The 16,147-nt window shown below is 37.3% G+C and overlaps 2 protein-coding genes across 9 annotated transcripts in view; both read left to right on the top strand.

The window, feature by feature from the left end:
- Window positions 1–378: 378 nt before the first annotated feature.
- Window positions 379–10,635, top strand: spartb (spartin b). 7 transcript variants are annotated; one of them, XR_013195930.1, is made up of 10 exons: window positions 380–540; window positions 1,012–1,793; window positions 3,838–4,104; window positions 4,442–4,480; window positions 5,876–6,020; window positions 6,792–6,986; window positions 7,122–7,280; window positions 7,658–7,748; window positions 9,202–10,349; window positions 10,407–10,635. XR_013195930.1 is itself a non-coding variant. In XM_077208072.1 (9 exons), exons 2-9 carry the CDS (start codon window positions 1,014–1,016, stop codon window positions 7,956–7,958), a joined length of 1,725 nt encoding a protein of 574 aa, XP_077064187.1. In that variant the 5' UTR covers window positions 379–540; window positions 1,012–1,013; the 3' UTR covers window positions 7,959–8,286. The 7 variants fall into 7 exon arrangements, 6 of the variants coding, with proteins under 6 accessions (XP_077064187.1, XP_077064182.1, XP_077064188.1 ...); XM_077208072.1 differs by lacking the exons at window positions 9,202–10,349; window positions 10,407–10,635 and adding an exon at window positions 7,910–8,286 and having other exon boundaries at window positions 379–540; XM_077208067.1 differs by having other exon boundaries at window positions 9,202–10,635.
- A 1,035-nt stretch (window positions 10,636–11,670) lies between these two features.
- The window catches only part of dclk1b (doublecortin-like kinase 1b), a 63,492-nt gene continuing 59,015 nt past the window's right edge, over window positions 11,671–16,147 (top strand). The window contains exons 1-3 of one of the 2 annotated variants that reach the window (XM_077208064.1): window positions 11,671–11,935; window positions 12,472–12,854; window positions 14,792–15,138. In XM_077208064.1, coding sequence (XP_077064179.1) covers window positions 12,497–12,854; window positions 14,792–15,138 — 705 coding nt within the window. In that variant the 5' untranslated portion in view covers window positions 11,671–11,935; window positions 12,472–12,496. The remainder of the gene's footprint in view (window positions 11,936–12,471; window positions 12,855–14,791; window positions 15,139–16,147) is intronic. The other variant, XM_077208063.1, reaches the window with a different exon arrangement.

Genomic DNA, 16,147 nt, shown 5'->3' with positions numbered 1-16,147 from the left:
AAATTAAAACCTCCTTACACTAACTTCATTGGCCAACAATATGATAATTAAAACGTCACAATCAATCTGATTTAAAGGCATATTCTAAAATGGATAAGCTTCAAAGTGTCAATTACAGAATATGTCAGTCTTAAATAAAGATTCGTCTAATTATTGGTTGGCTTACCTGTTAATCGTTACGAAGTATAGTCATTACTTTTTACAAAATACACTTTTTTGTTGTTGTTGTTGTTGACATTTTAACCCTAAATATTTGTGGAAAAAACGCTTGACTAAAAATACGTGAACTACGCCACATCTGTCGAGCAAACTCCCCTAACCAATCAGAAACCTCCAAACGCAGCAGGTGACTGAACGCGGAAGCGCATATGTAGTGGACGTCTATGCTAGACACACTTCTTTACTCGATCACGCAACAGACACGCACAAGTCGAGCAGCAGCTCAGCTGTCAGAGAGCTGAAGCTGTTCAATCAACAAACCCGGAATAACGCGAAACACACATTAAAATCCACATTTCACGTCATTTATCACATCTCCTGGTGAGTTACTAAATGTAAATGCTTGGTTAAATGCCTTGAATATTACCAGTGAGAGGCAGAGGTTTATGTGGGCTTTATGAAAGGGTGTTAGCCAGTAACACTCTTATTATGTTGGATTCTGTGGCTTTAATACTTAATAAGTTACGTTTCAAGATTCACTCGATAAACTACCAGCTGGGCCTCTTCTTTAATTTTGAATGTCACTTCGCATTCGCAATGTTAAGCAGGTGTTTTGTTTGTAAATCCTCATATGACACGGTCATGGTCTGTGTAGGCTGGTTCAGTGCTAATAAGCCGGGAAAGATGTGTCAGAAAAAGGTTGTTTGACATAATTTCTATGAATACGCATAATAATTGAATTTAACGTATATTGAAGTTCTTTCTTTAGAAAAGTACTATAGTGGTAACATGGTACAATTATAACAATATTAAAACACATGAGTTGACAGCATTTCTGACTTTTCCTTTCAGTTATGGAGCAAGCAAAGCAAGATGCATTTGATCAAGCCAGGCTGCAAGTGATCAAAGATGGGTACGAGAAGGCATTTGAGTGCATCAATAAAGGCCTGACCGAGGATGAGGCGGGCCACAACGCAAAGGCACTAAAATTGTACCGGCAAGGACGGCAGCACCTCCTCAGGGCTCTTAGTGTGCCTTCGCAGGGTGTAGAGTGTGTGGGTTCCTCCTGGGAAGCGGCTAGGCAGATGCAGCGCAAGATGCAGGAGACCCTCAACAACATCACCACCCGTCTAGCCAGGCTGGGGACCACGCCAGACCCCAACGGAGTCTCGGATAGCAGCGCAGCCCCTCAGAAACTCTACCCTGAAGTCCCGAAGGTCAAGCCGGAGAGGCCAACTTCACCGCAGATGCTCCCTTCCAACGTTGCAGGGGCTTCAGGTGGGCCAGTTCCGGTCTCCCCAACTATGCAACCCAATATGTTAAGCGACCAGCCCCCTGCGTACACCCCTCAGGCCGCTGACGGACACCTAACCATTTCCTACGGCACTGACTCTGGCGAGCTGTCCTTGGTTGGCGATGAGTTCTACAGCCAAACGTCTAATTCTACACCATCTCTTCAGAGTCTGGGGGAGGATGGGGAGGAACTCTTTTTCCTTCCTCAAGGAGTGCAGATCTTCTTCGTTACCCCTGAGGGGCAAGTGAGCGCTCCCTCTTACCCAGGGTACCTACGCATCGTAAAGTTCACCAATGAGTGCTCAGAGAGGATTCCAAACAGGCCACCTGCCTTCCTACAGGTAAGAAATCACAAGTTCTGTTATTTAATTCCTCTTCATATGCCTGAAAGAGAGAATCTCACAAAGAAATGTGCAGGACATATTTTTTTCAATGCGGAATATATATATATATATATATATAACACATACGTATGTATGTATGTGTGTCTGTGTTTGTGGAAAGAAAATTAAGCCTGTTTTAGGATTTTTTTTTTTTTTTTTCATTATTTTCATGACAATTACTTGCATATCCTCCCCAAATTCTCATTACTTTAATACACAAAAATGTTATATGAATCTAATCTATATAATCCCCAAAATAAAAAAAAACGACTGTCTCATGGACAACTGCCACATAAACTAAAATGAAACAACAACATAAATGCCAGGCCTGGTCCTCTCTCGTCTTCCACTGTCATAACTCCTCTTATTATCCTTCTGGAGCTCCTCCATGGGAATTGAGACCGGTGTGGGGTCCACACCGCCCTGCTTGACACAGAATTTCTTATTTTTGTTTTTAGATTTTGTGGGTTAAATGTGACCCAGACACATTTTTGGCAAGTTTCGTGATATTATACCAAAAACTGTTGCTTGTTGTCTGCTCTTTTCACCCATAGAGACTAGTAGATTTATTAAATTCCAGGAATTTGGTCATGATGGTCCAAGGAGGCTTGTTTCAAGTCATGGTGTCTGTAACCTACTTTCACAACATTTTGTCTTTGCTCTAACACTCCCTTTACTTTAGAGATGGTGTTGATTTAAATAAAGTCTGACCTCATCTGTTGTTTCTTAATGGTGTCATGTGAGTGTATGCTCACTGCTAATATCCAATAAGCTTTCACTGAGTGACATCACCCTGGGACAGCCCCAGTTATCTGGTGGAGCGGTGTTACAGAATGAGCTTTATGACTTGATAGTATTTTTTTTTTTAATGAGAGACTATATAAACATGATATCAGGCGAGTTTACACTTGAACCCTGCTGTTGTTTGTGATAACGGTTGATAATGTAAATTCGCAATTCACAACATTAGGTAATTGTATGGAAATCAGAAAATTGAGTATTAATATGTAGCCTAAGCCTTGTATGACTTCTGGACCCTATCATGGCCTAAAGACTCTTAACGTCCTAAAGTAAACTGTATCATCTCTCCACATGGACATTGAGGTCATATATTAGCTGTGTCATGAATCTGAATAAAGAACCTCAGTTGCTCCGCTTTAGGCTTTTGACGGTAATCCAATTTAATGCTAGCAGTCATGAGGACAAGATGAATGAAACTAACTGCAGAGCTGTCCACTGTCTCAACTTGAAGGGAATCCAGACCTGAACTTTAGATTCTGATCCTCCCTAGAAATACAAGGGGGCAATTTCCATTTAATAACTTTGCACTATATAGCAAGTTAACCCATCACATATCTAAAGAAAAGATATTGTCAGTCACCAGCTGGATGAGAAGCAATTTAAAATTCAAAGCTTTGTTTTATTTCTTTTATTTTATTTTTTAAAATCTCGTAGCTTTACAATAGTCTGCAATATCAGGTAACTACATGTCTCACAAACCAAGACAGGACTTTAAAAGCGCTACTTTAAAATAATATTAATTCAAATCAATATATTAAATCATAAAAGTGATTCCCGTGCTTTTGATAAAGATTTTGATTTTTACCGTTTGGTCTGTAAAGTAAGGCTTTTAAAATCACTATTTTAAGGCAATATTAGTTTAAAGGAATATATTAGAATAATGTGATTTGTATATTTTTGATATTAATATAGTTTATATTAATTATTCAGTAAGAATTTTTATGATTTGATCTGTCTACTATAAAGGTGGGACGATATATCTGGTAATGAGTATTTCCCAATAAGAAGGACATGTTCTTGGGTCAACATTGTCATGCTTATCAACTTTTTATTGCCCGCATATTTGGGTGGCTTTTGGGTAAGGGCCAACATTACGACACGTTCATATCAGCCAATAGCTGCCCACTGATTGTATGGGTAGTTTAAAAGTTAAAACTGGCCTACTTGAGTAATTCACACTTATTTTTATTTCTAATTTCAGGTTTGTGACTGGCTTTACCCATTGATGGCCTCTGACTCCCCCGTCCTGCTGTGCAACACTGGGGTCTACATGTTCCCTGACATGATGGCTCCCAACCCGGGCTCGTATGTTGGGGTGGTCCTTTCTTCCGAGCTTCCCCAGAAGGAACGTGAACTATTCCAGAATGTACTTTCTCAATTGACTGACCTGCGTGTCCAGGTGAGCTGTCCCTGTGTCCCCTCAGGTCCCACCTCAGAAACACAGGGGTCAGCTGTGGCTTCAGAGCAGGTGTGGTTGCTCAACATCGCCTCAAACTTTGTGTTTGTCACTGACTCAATCTCTGCTGTTTTGAATATTAATTCCAGTATCTCACTTGTTGCTGCCCCAATTTGGTATTTCTTTGAGTTTTCTTTTCTTTTTTTTCTTCAGAACAGACTAGAATCAAGAATTTTACACTGTGGTAACATTTGTATGTATTTTAGATGCATAATGTTCACACACTTTAAGTGCATGAATTAAGTGCATGTGTTTGGAATGGCCTTTAAATCGGATTTTTGCATGTTACTTGCATCGGGCAGATATCGTTGCACCTGCCTGCCTCATAAAGCCTTTACTATCTTTACAGATTTCAGGTGTATTTGAGAGTTTAAAAGATTTATATAAGGTACTAAAGCATTGCAGGACCACTGAATGACAAGTGCATTTGGGTTTCGTATACTTATGCTACAAATAACAACACAGCAGGGTGATCTTTAAGTATCACATTGGAGTGCTTGACTTAAAAGTGCACCAACTAAAAAGTTTTACAACCAACGTACCTTCAAATATGTTTAAAATGTACCCCTTACATAAGAGAAAGGCTCATTAATGGCCAGTGCTAAGATAGATAGATAGATAGATAGATAGATAGATAGATAGATAGATAGATAGATAGATAGATAGATAGATTTCTTAAAGTTAAATATTTAAGAATACTATTCTTAAATATTTAATATTTCATACTTGCCCCTTTGTGATCAGATCGCCCAGAATTACATTATTACTAGATGTAAAAAATACTTTTAAGTAGGGATGCACCGGTTGACCGGTCATAAATCGGAACTGGACGGTTTTTGCTTCTAATGCGCTATTGGCAACCGGCAGGGTTTTTTTGGGGTTTTTTGTGCGATTTTTCCGGAAAATCTGCCAGTTTGCTTGTAAAAAATCGGTATGGGAATCAGCCATGGAAAATCATGATTGGTGCATCACTAATTTTAAGTTGTTTGATGTGCTGAATGGAACCACTGTATCTTTTATCATTTAATGCACTTGACAGTTCATGTGGTCCTTACAATTTTTATGCTTACTGCTGTTTGCACTGCCTGTAACACAGATATTCAAGACTGTTCTTACACCTTTGGGTATTATATTCATTAATCCTGAAATAGTGAGCGGGCTTGGCTTGCACTTTTTAGCTGGCACACTCCCCTGCTGTTCCATGGATTGAGAGCATACATGAGAAGGGGAATTAATTAGCTGTAATGCTCTTAGCAAACCAAGAACACCTTTGTTTCCCTTCTCACCACAGGATAGTTATCGACGAGAGCGCAGCCAAGTGTAACAGTAGCTCGCCCGCATCATTATTCTTTGTCTTGTTAATTCACTTGCTTTATAATGAGTCATAATCCTATTCTTGTTGTTGTGTGAGTCATAAAAAAAAACATTATAATGCTTTTGGAAGTAATTTCGCAGAGCAGCTGCTGAGTTTGGAACCAAGTGCCGCTGTTCCCTGTAAAGGAGGGGGCGACGACAAACACCCCCATTGTTGTGGAAATAACAGGTTGTTGTAGCAGACCATGCTGACTCACTGGCTCAAGTGTTCAGAGACAACAAAGGTTTTTTTTTTGGCGCACAGGGAAAAATCTGGAAGCATTCCCTCCTTGTGTAATTCACAATACTGGCTTATGTCCACATAGTAATCCTACAAGTCACCATTTGCTTTTAGTGATTGCTTGAGCCTGCTTCTGCACTCTTTATGATGCGCTGTTTTAACTGTTGCCCGCTATCCTGTGTCTCCAAGGCATCAGATGGCGCAACCGATACCATTAACCTGGGTCAGAAGGTGCCGATGGGCCCTCCTGCAGCTGAAGCAGCACCCTCTGCTGCTGAGGAGGACAAAGTTCTTCCTGAATGGAGCGAGAAGGTGGCTCAGGGGATCCTGACTGGTAAGCCGGGGGGGTCTGATCCCCCTAAATAAGGCTTGGATAAAAAGGATAAAAAGCATTATTATTATTAATGTTAAAAATAGTTGACAATTTATATATATATATGTCTTGTTTTGATGATTTTAAAGTTCAAAAGAATAGCATTTATTTCAAAATAGGATTTTTTTTAATATTATAAATATATTTGTCACATTGGATTAATTTAGTCTGTCCTTATTGAAGAAAAGTATTTTATAAAAAAATGTTTTGAACAGTAGAGTGTATATTCAAATTTGTTTTTACAGTTCCAATACAACAGCTTTTTTTAAACGTCGTAAAGGTTGAACTTTGTCTTGAAATTTTTTTCATATTTTTTTTTCATATCATATTCCCCCCCCCCCCCCCCCCCCGCCCCCCCGTATTCACAGACAAGGAATAAGCCTAGTTACAGACTAAAATGTATGTTTGAGCTGTTTTAACTGAAAGAAACATGTACTGGCATATCTTAAAATATATCATTGGCATTGTTTTGTCTGTTTGGCAATGTCCTAATTGAACTAAGGCCTAATCCTCACTTAATCTAAGCCCTGTCTGTGAAACCGTGGCCCTAGTGTTTTAAGCATTTAAGGTAGTTGGTAATTGTCCAACTATTTGTGTTGTGCTAGAAGAACCTAAACAGTTGTTGCCACAAAAAATACTTAGAAAGTCTGATAAAGAGACAGGAAACACTTCATAATGTACAGTATTTATACAAGCAGCGTAGTCGGTTTAGTTCTTGAAATATATCGACAGGGGCTTCATGGCTGAGCTGGGGGTTGGTGAAGGGGGCGGAGTACACAGGGAAAGCCATACATAAAGGTGCATCTAAACTACGAGACCACATCACTCCAGAGGACAAACCAGCCCAGGTCAGCCCCACGGTAACCAGAAGCCTCCATGTGGCCAAACAGGCCACAGGAGGAGCAGTAAAAGTCAGCCAGTTCCTTGGTAAGGAAGGCTTTATCAGCTTACCGTTGCTGTCTTTGCAAATTCCTCATTTTGTTGATAATAGTCAATAAATATGAGATGCACTTCATTTACTGTGGAGTATTTGACCTAAAAACATGTTTTGTACCGTACCAGTGGATGGACTGTGCACTGTTGCTGGATATGCTGGCCGAGAGCTGGCACCCCATGTGAAGAAACACGGAGGGAAGCTAATCCCAGAGTCTCTGAAGAAAGACAGGGATGGACGCTCCAATATTGATGGTGCCATGGTGGTTGCAGCAAGTGGAGTTCAAGGTGAAGCGAATCATTCAACCCAGAAATGATGCTCTTCTTTGCTGTTTTTGGTCACATACACTCACTGTTTATTTATGTTCTGTCAGACTCTTTCCTTCCAAAGCAATTACAATTACATTATTGTCTCATAGACGTTATTTATCAGACAGTTAATGTGATTTGTCAAGTACTTTACAAAAGTTACCTTGGAGCAAAAAAAGCAAGCCAAGTGATTATTAGATTTTTTTTAAATACTGACAGTCAATGATAGTCATTGAAATGATAAATACCAAGACTAAGTTTGCAACCATGCATTTATTACAAAAGTTAAATGCTGTCAGTGCTACAGTAAATGTGTTTTTTAATGTTTTTGAAAGAAGCCTCTATACTTTTGACAGGATTTGCAACGATGTGGACGGGGTTGGAGGTTGCAGCAAAGAACATTGCAAAGAGTGTTGCTGCAGAGACGGTTACCACGGTAAAACATAAGTAAGTACAGTATTACACAAGGTTCTCGGATCATTTCACCTGCTTTTAAGTTGATCATACCAATGTTTTAACTTTCTGCATTTGCAGTTGCTCACCAGTAACTTTGATCACAAAAAAATAAACTGCACTCACACTAGTTTCTTCCATGTATTTGTTTACAGATTTAGGGGTCTGGGGAACATTTCAGACACCCCAATTGATAACAAGTAGAACATTTTTCCCTGCACCCTGTAAAATGGCCTTAATTAATGATCAGGAGCATGGCTGAAGCTTATGAATGTGTCAGAATCAGTCAGCTCCTCCACGCAATGCTAATGATTTATTGGACATGATAACATCACGTCCGTTGTTATCCTGTGTTGCTTTGCACATTGACCCATAGCTCACTGATGGAATGAATATCTGTTTCTAACAGCCAAAAGTAATTCATCTCATTGCTTTATTCTTCTTAACTTTTGAACCTTTTAATTATGAGTTTCATTATGCTGTTGCATCAACAGAAGGTTTTATTGGGTTGTATCGGATGGCAAACATAAGCACAATTCGACCAAGATGTACAGTATACACACTACTGTTCGTAAGTTTATGGTCAGTGAGTTTTTTTTTAAATAAATGAATACTTTGGAGCAAGGATTCATTAAATTTATCAAAAGTGACAGTGAAGACATTATTTATATTTTAAATAAATGCTCTTTTTCATCAAAGAATCCTGGAAAAAAAGTATCACTGTTTTCACAAAAATATGAACTGTTTTCAAAATTGATAATATAAGAAATCTTTCTTAAGCAGCACATTTCTGAAGGATCATGTGAGACTGAAGAATAATGGCAAAACTGAATTTACAGCATCGTTAGTCCAAAGGAATACATTTCATTTTAAAAGGTTAAAAGCAAAATATTTAATATATTTCAATGATATTTCACAATATTACTGCATGTAATTTTGTTCAAATAAACACCGCTTTGGTGAGCATACATAACATCTTACTGACCTCAAACTTTTGAACAATGTGTAAATCCTCTTATACTGTACTATTAAGTTTATATACTGTAGTAAGTTTAAATCATTTAAATAATTATCCAATATTAAAAATATGTAACTAATTGGTTATATAGCTCATATAAGATCACATTCTGTTTTTGTTTTTCTATCTTTTTTTTTTTTTACAACCATCCTACCCTTTCTAACTGTGCTTAAAAGTACTGGCCATTTTCATTTCGACCTTTGCACATTACATCATAATAAAAAATGTTATGCCATCTGTAGGATTAATTTGACATTTTAAATCAGATAATTTTTCTCTAGAGAAATGACTGAATCCCTGCATGCATGTTTAACTGCTTTGCTCTGCATTGGGAACTCTCCATCTCCTAAAGCTTTTTTTTTTCAATCACCTCTTTCATCACCCCATCCTCTCTTTTACTTACTGTAATCTGGGTTGTCTATAATCAAGGTATGGGGCGGAAGCAGGCCAGGCCACAGACCATGCTGTCAACTCAGCCATCAATGTGGGCGTCACTGCTTTCAATATCGACAACCTGGGGATCAAGGCAATTGTCAAGAAGACCGGCAAAGAGACTGCCCATGCCATTCTGGCTGACTATAAGGTCAAAGAGCCAGACAGTCAAGTTGAGAAACATAAAGACCAAAAGTAGAGTTTTAGATTCAAACCTCTTGTTGCAGGTGTCCATTTTTAAGAGCAAACCAAAGGTCATGCTTTCAAAAAAAGATTGAAGAAGTGAATGGATCGTTGTCCGTGTGCTTTTGTTGTTATTTGTTTGTGACTGACACTGAATTCCAAAGGCCTCACTACTGTAAATACAGTTAATTGTGCTGTCATGCTTACCATTTTCACTTGTTAAATTGTAAATGAAAGTCAAAAATTCCCTTTACAAGTTGACTGACTGACTGCCCTGCCTGCCGGATAATATTTCTGACTATGCCTTACACTTCACCAGCAATGTAAACTCAACATATCACCAATGAACTCACAGATCCATTGTCATATTTACGTAAACGTCAGTAGTTTTGCGTGGTTTGTGTCTTCTAAATGGACCCTTAAAATCAAAGTGCAAGCCAAAGGTGGAATTTATTATTTTCCCATAGAGCCTTAACAAATATAATATTCTTATATTTAAGAAGAAATCTATATCTAAGCTTTAATATATATGCTAAGAATGCTTTATGGTAGTTGTTTTTTTATCTGCAGACCTGTTTGCTCTTGGTACTTTCAGGGTTTTTTATGTTTTAAAATATTAAAACGCACTTTAACCCTTGCTAGGAACAACCACGAATATTTCTTGAGGGTGATGGCTGCTGGGTATTCTTGTGGAAAATAAGTGCAGTACAAATATAATTGAACATGGAGTTGGATTAAGATATTGAGGTCAGATATTAGAAATCTGATTAAGTAAAAGCCAGAGAAATCAGACTTTTTGGGAAATGTTTAAAATATAGTATTTTAAAGTTTAAAATATATATTTTAATAATATTTTAAGTTAAAGAGGCTTATATTTAACATAAACTGAAAAATGCCATATATACGGAGTTATCCCACTATAGATATTGACCACTCATAAAACGTGCAGTTTTTATGCAGTTGTTGTTTTTCTCATTAAAACAATGGCTGCACTTTTCCTTTTTTTAACTCCACTATAGAAAAATATATAAATGTTACCCTGAACTTTAATGACATTTCACTGTAAGCATTAACAAACTTGTTAATTCTATGTGTATGTCTTTACAAAATATTTGTCTCATTTTGATGTACTGACACCATAAATAATGTGTAAGCATTATTTAAGTTTATCCACAAGTCTAGGTTTGCTCAATGACTGAATCTAATAGCCTATGGTTATCTGACATAATAAATTAAACATTTTAAACATATTTTTTTGTCTGTACTCTAATTTAAACCCAGTGTGATGTTAAAATTCTTTGTATTGGAATAATTGCTTTGAATGAATTGATTCATAGACCTAGCAAGACACTAGATGAGGTCAAACTATATCTTGATCAAAGTGCCCTGAAACAGCAGCATCAAACTTCCTTTCATTGCATATTAACTGTTTTCTCAAAAGATATTGTTTTCTATATGTATAAATATTTTATTTTTGCCTCCCTGTTCACATCTAAACGGCATATAATCTTGTATCCAGTGCGATCAAATATTGCTGCTGCTTCCCCCCCCCCCCCCCCCCCCCAGATGAATTGAATTTTAAGTGAATACTGCCATCTAGTGTCACATTTTGTACATTTTACCAGCTCACTGGAAGAAAAGTTGCAACTGTTCTTATTATGACTGATACAAGGTAGCAAATGAACTTTCTCTACTCATATTTAGATAGAACTCCAGTAAAAGTCACGTGTAGGTTTTGACTTTACGTTAGCTTCTACATGTATTTTGAATGTGATTGTTTTTAGACATCTAATTTATTATTACTTATTAATGTTGTGAATCACAGTTGATGTACTGGAATCAAATGGAAATCAAGCAGTCTTAGTTTGAGGTGAATTTCAGCCACTTGTATACAAAAGTATACAAAAATAAACTAATAAAATTAGACTTAAAATAAAAAGTAGGCTACTAGGCTAGTGATATGCTACTTCTATATAGCCTATCCTTAAATAGTAAATGTTTATGCTAATAGTAATTTTATAGTCACTTAGGCTATACAAATAGTAAAATGTTATTATTTATAATTGTCTATTAATATTTCAAATGTAGGTAACATAATATGATATAATAATACATATACCTTAAGCATACAATAGTGGGCGTGACACATGAGGAATCATAAAGTTCATACTATCATAGCTCATTTATTTAAATTTATAAGACCGGTTGAAAAGAGCTTGTACCATTGGAGTGTCTCTGCCGGACAGATTGCTCTCCACCCGTCCTCCCCACCCACGAGGACCCGCATTTTAAACTGTCTAGGTAGGCAGCACAATAGGTTTTGAGACACAGCCCTGCTCGCTCGTATTCTTTCATTGAGGGATTTCTTTTCTCCATGAATACGACAAAGACTGCCAGTCTCTCTGCAATGCATTAAATAAGAGCGAAAGGGGCAGAGAGACACCGGCTGCAGCCCATCCCATCACCAGCGTCCTCTGGAAGAGATGACAAGCCATTAGATGTGTGCTTTCATATCGACTGTGCTCATCGGATAGCTACACGCGCACAAGTAAGATCAATATGCTTTTTTTTTTGTCTTTGTAGCAAGATGCACCATATCAGACAGCGCACAATTAGATTTATTAATGCTTATAGGATTTATTAGCGATAATAAATTAGATTTATATCGCTTTTTAATTGATTATTTCTTCATTTTGCTTACCTTTTGGGCGTGTTTAAATAACTTGACATGGTATGAATTATTAAAATATTGTGTTATATAATTTTTAATACTTTAATGTTTATTGTTAAAAACCCAAATAGCTGTTTTTTTTGTAAATAATTTCATTTTATTAAACTATAGGCATATTTTGTCAGTTTGATAAGCAAACGAAAATGTAAATTTCCAGCAGCTTATTTAGCCTATATATAGCCTAAAATGCATTTTATTGTATTAATAAGCATGTGCAAAAAAAAAAGAAAAGAAAAACGAAATTAAAAAAAACGATATCAGAAAAACGATTTTTTTTTTTTGGAAATTAATAAATGACATTTTAATTTTAACATGACTCATCTACCCACGTTTTTCCACACAATTTTCCATAGCCATACTACAGTCCCGGGTGTTGACATGGAGCTGGAGCATTTCGACGAACGGGACAAAGCACAAAGATACAGCCGCGCGGGCTCACGGGGGAACGGCCTCCCGAGCCCCACGCACAGCGCCCACTGCAGCCTGTACCGAACCCGCACCTTACAGGCCCTGAGCTCCGAGAAGAAAGCAAAGAAAGTCCGCTTCTACCGCAATGGAGACCGGTACTTTAAAGGGATTGTGTACGCTATCTCCAACGACAGATTCAGGTCTTTCGACGCTCTGCTCGCAGACCTCACCCGCTCCCTATCAGATAATGTAAATCTGCCTCAGGGGGTCCGGACAATTTATGCCATTGACGGGTCGAAAATGACCAGCATGGAGCAGCTGGAGGAAGGTGAGACTGGGTGTCAGTAGCCTATGCAGGTTTAGGGACACCAGTATCTTTTGTTTCTTGTTCATTTAGAGGCACATGGTGCTGTTAATCACGTGTGTCTTGATTTAGATTGTTTAGGTTATGTATTCTCCATATGAGGAATTCATGTTTAATCTACTGTATTTACTGTCACCTCCTTTTTGAACATAGATCATCTAAACTTAAATGGTTTGTAAGTCATGAATTATGGCTACAGACATAATCATGTCTCACATCAGATTATTGCAGAAATGAAAGCAGCTTCTAAAAATGAAAGTGTAAATGAGGTATAAACTTTCTGCAAATCAAATGTACTGAACTAAACAAAATTTGATACAAAATATATATTTTACAACATAATTTGGACTCTAAAATTGCTAGAAAATCAAAACTACTGTACATGTCTAACAAAGTACTGTTTCCATGGTAAAGCAATGTCCAATTTCAAAACGATTTTCACAGGACAAGTTTTTTTTTTGAGTGTTTAAGATTTCGAATGTAGCTGGTGTATTGCTGGTCCTAGATGATCTACAAGCTTGCACAAGGAAATGATCAGCTTCGGCCAGCTAATGGACATCTACAGTAGAAACCAGCTACTATCTTAAAAACAAGACTTTCCAGTTGTGCATTATCATCTTTTTTATATAATTCTAAAGCAATGAGGAAACTGACATTTTTTAAAGTGTTTATGTCAGTTTTAATGAACTTATACCTCATGCTCTGTTGTGAATAACAGTAATAATGTCTGAAATTGGTTATTTTGGAATTAACCTTTATTTTCCTACAGTTCTTTTCATATGTTCCTCGGACATAATCAAAACCCACTAAGCACATACAGTGTGTGCAACAATCAGATAATCTACTATGTGAAAAGTCATTGTATTTACTTGTGTTTATATCCAGGGTCTCTGACTCCACAAACAGAGCATGGTTTGTAGTCCTGAACAAGGATCAAGCTTGTATTGTCTGTGAGCAGATACCAGAGTGTCCTGTGATTTAAACCGATAATCATTTTAAAATGCTCATCAATATTTAACAGCTTCTGCATCTCAATAACAATCCCTTTCTCTCAATGTTGACCAATAAATCAAGCCTGAGAGCTGAAATCATTAAATTTAAGTCGTTCCTTGAATTATGTGTTAAATGACTGTGATTTGATTATAGCAGTGGTATCTCTGGTGCTTTTCTATGTAGGCCACCCAACCTTTCATTTATTTATTCATTCATACTACACCTGGCAGCACTGAGGATGAATGTAAATGAGGGACTTGGAGGAGATTTCAGTCTCAGCTGGGCACTTAACCTTCACGGCGTGACCTCTCCGTCATTATGGACTATTTTTAAGGAGATTAAATGTCCATTGACTGTCTTAACTCACATTTATGAAATTGTCCTCGTGATACTAAACATAGGATAGCCTCGTTAAGTAATAAAATTATGGGTTACACTTTATTTGAAGGGGGTATAGTAACATTGTACTTACTCAAATAAGTATGGACTAATATTAATAAACTACATGTACGTACTATAGAGTTACTGTTAAGGTTTGGTTTAAGAATATGGTTGACCAAAGCAGAAGAAAGAAATACATACGAATGTGGTTCATACAAGTTTTCCGAAGCCAGACAAAAGCTTTTTATGATGAACAAACCAAGATTTAAGTCAATACTCTTAAAAATAAAGGTTCTTTATTGGCGTCTACAGTTCCATGAAGAACCTGTCCATCCATGGAACATTCCCTTCTTTCTTCACCCGAAGATGGTTCTTTAGTTCTTTTAAGAACCTATTCTCTGAAACGTTCTTTGGGGAACCAAATATGGTTCTTTTATGGCATTGCTGTGAAAACAGTCTGAATGATTGATTTAGAAATCTGATTAGATTCTCACTGATTATTTCTGTTATTTCTTTTTGTATCACAGGGGAGAGCTATGTCTGTGGATCAATTGAGCCTTACAAGAAGTTGGAATACACTAAGAATGTCAACCCCAACTGGTCGGTCAATGCCAAGACCGTTGGATCAGCACGAGCGCCCTCCTCTCTGGCCAGTGCCAAGGGTGGGTCTATAGAAATCAAGGATAACAAGGATTTCATCCGGCCCAAACTGGTGACCATAATCCGCAGCGGGGTGAAGCCTCGGAAAGCCGTGCGCATCCTTCTCAACAAGAAGACGGCCCACTCGTTTGAGCAGGTTCTCACAGATATCACAGATGCCATCAAACTGGACTCTGGAGTGGTCAAGAGGCTTTATACGGTGGATGGTAAACTGGTAGGTACAGTGGGCATGTCATTTAAGTTGATAATTCAGCTTTTGTATTGGATGCAGCAGTAATGATACTATTTTTTGGTTGAGAGTACTATTTGAAAAGATCAGTGGATGCGCTATATAAACAAAAATCTTTATTTGTCAGAAGACAGTGGATCAGGAGATGCTTGTGGTGCAGAAAATCAGCTTTAATTTAATTCATATCAGCTTTAAATAAAGCAAAGTGAGTCTCCTGACTCTAACCTTGGTTACTCAAACAAGAAGTTTTTTTAGTGTCCTGGTTTCTCTAAAGGTAAGATGCGTCTTCATCTCAAAGAGGTCACTCTGTTCTACTCATAGATGGCCATTCGGGACAATTGGAAAGTGGTGTCCTTACTCTTTCCCTCTTCAGTGCCCTGCTTTTTTATTTATTTATTTGGTGAAAACAGTCAGTGGTTATGAGACCCATTGTTATGTTAAATGCTATAACATAACAATGGGGTCGCTTTGGGACTTTTTTCAAACAAACACAAAGAACTGTAGATGAGATGCTCTCTGTTTTAGAGTGTGGTGTGGTCTGAAGAATACTTTTTTGTTGTTTTGGTTCCGTGTTATTTTAGGATTATCTAGATGCCATTATAGTTATTATTAATGTTTTGAATTAGCTTTTATTGTTAGATTTTCAGTTTTTTTATTTTAGTTGTAGTTTTGGTAATTTTCTTGTTACTTTTTATTTCTATTTAGCTTTAATTTATTTTTATTTTTAGTATTTTAGTACTTCATCTTAAACTTTATTTTATTTCAGTTAGTTGCCAAGGCAAAATGTTACATTTTTAAGTTAAAGGACAATTCCGGCCAAAAATGAAGCTAGGGCTAAATAACACGTGGGTACCGAGTCGACCGTTCTCTGGGATGCGTTTTCATGATAATCAAATGTACCCAGTTTTAACGTTAGTTTTAGTTTAGCCACAGATTAATTTATAACGCTAGTGTACGGGGCATAGGATAGGTAAACATAAAAAATCACTAGTTA

This window comes from Siphateles boraxobius, unplaced genomic scaffold, assembly GCF_051911475.1.
Source record: "Siphateles boraxobius isolate OS27281-9 unplaced genomic scaffold, OSU_SipBor_1 6, whole genome shotgun sequence".
NCBI lineage: Eukaryota > Metazoa > Chordata > Actinopteri > Cypriniformes > Leuciscidae > Siphateles > Siphateles boraxobius.
This window is presented reverse-complemented; position numbering and strand designations above follow the sequence as displayed.

Excerpts from the sequence above, each read along its gene's own strand:
- spartb (XM_077208067.1), top strand. The coding sequence starts at position 1,014 with ATGGAGCAAGCAAAGCAAGATGCATTTGATCAAGCCAGGCTGCAAGTG. Across the intron at positions 4,481-5,875 it reads GTTTAAAAGATTTATATAAG|GCATCAGATGGCGCAACCGA; the intron begins GTACTAAAGCAT and ends TGTGTCTCCAAG. Across the intron at positions 6,021-6,791 it reads GGCTCAGGGGATCCTGACTG|GGGCTTCATGGCTGAGCTGG; the intron begins GTAAGCCGGGGG and ends ATATATCGACAG.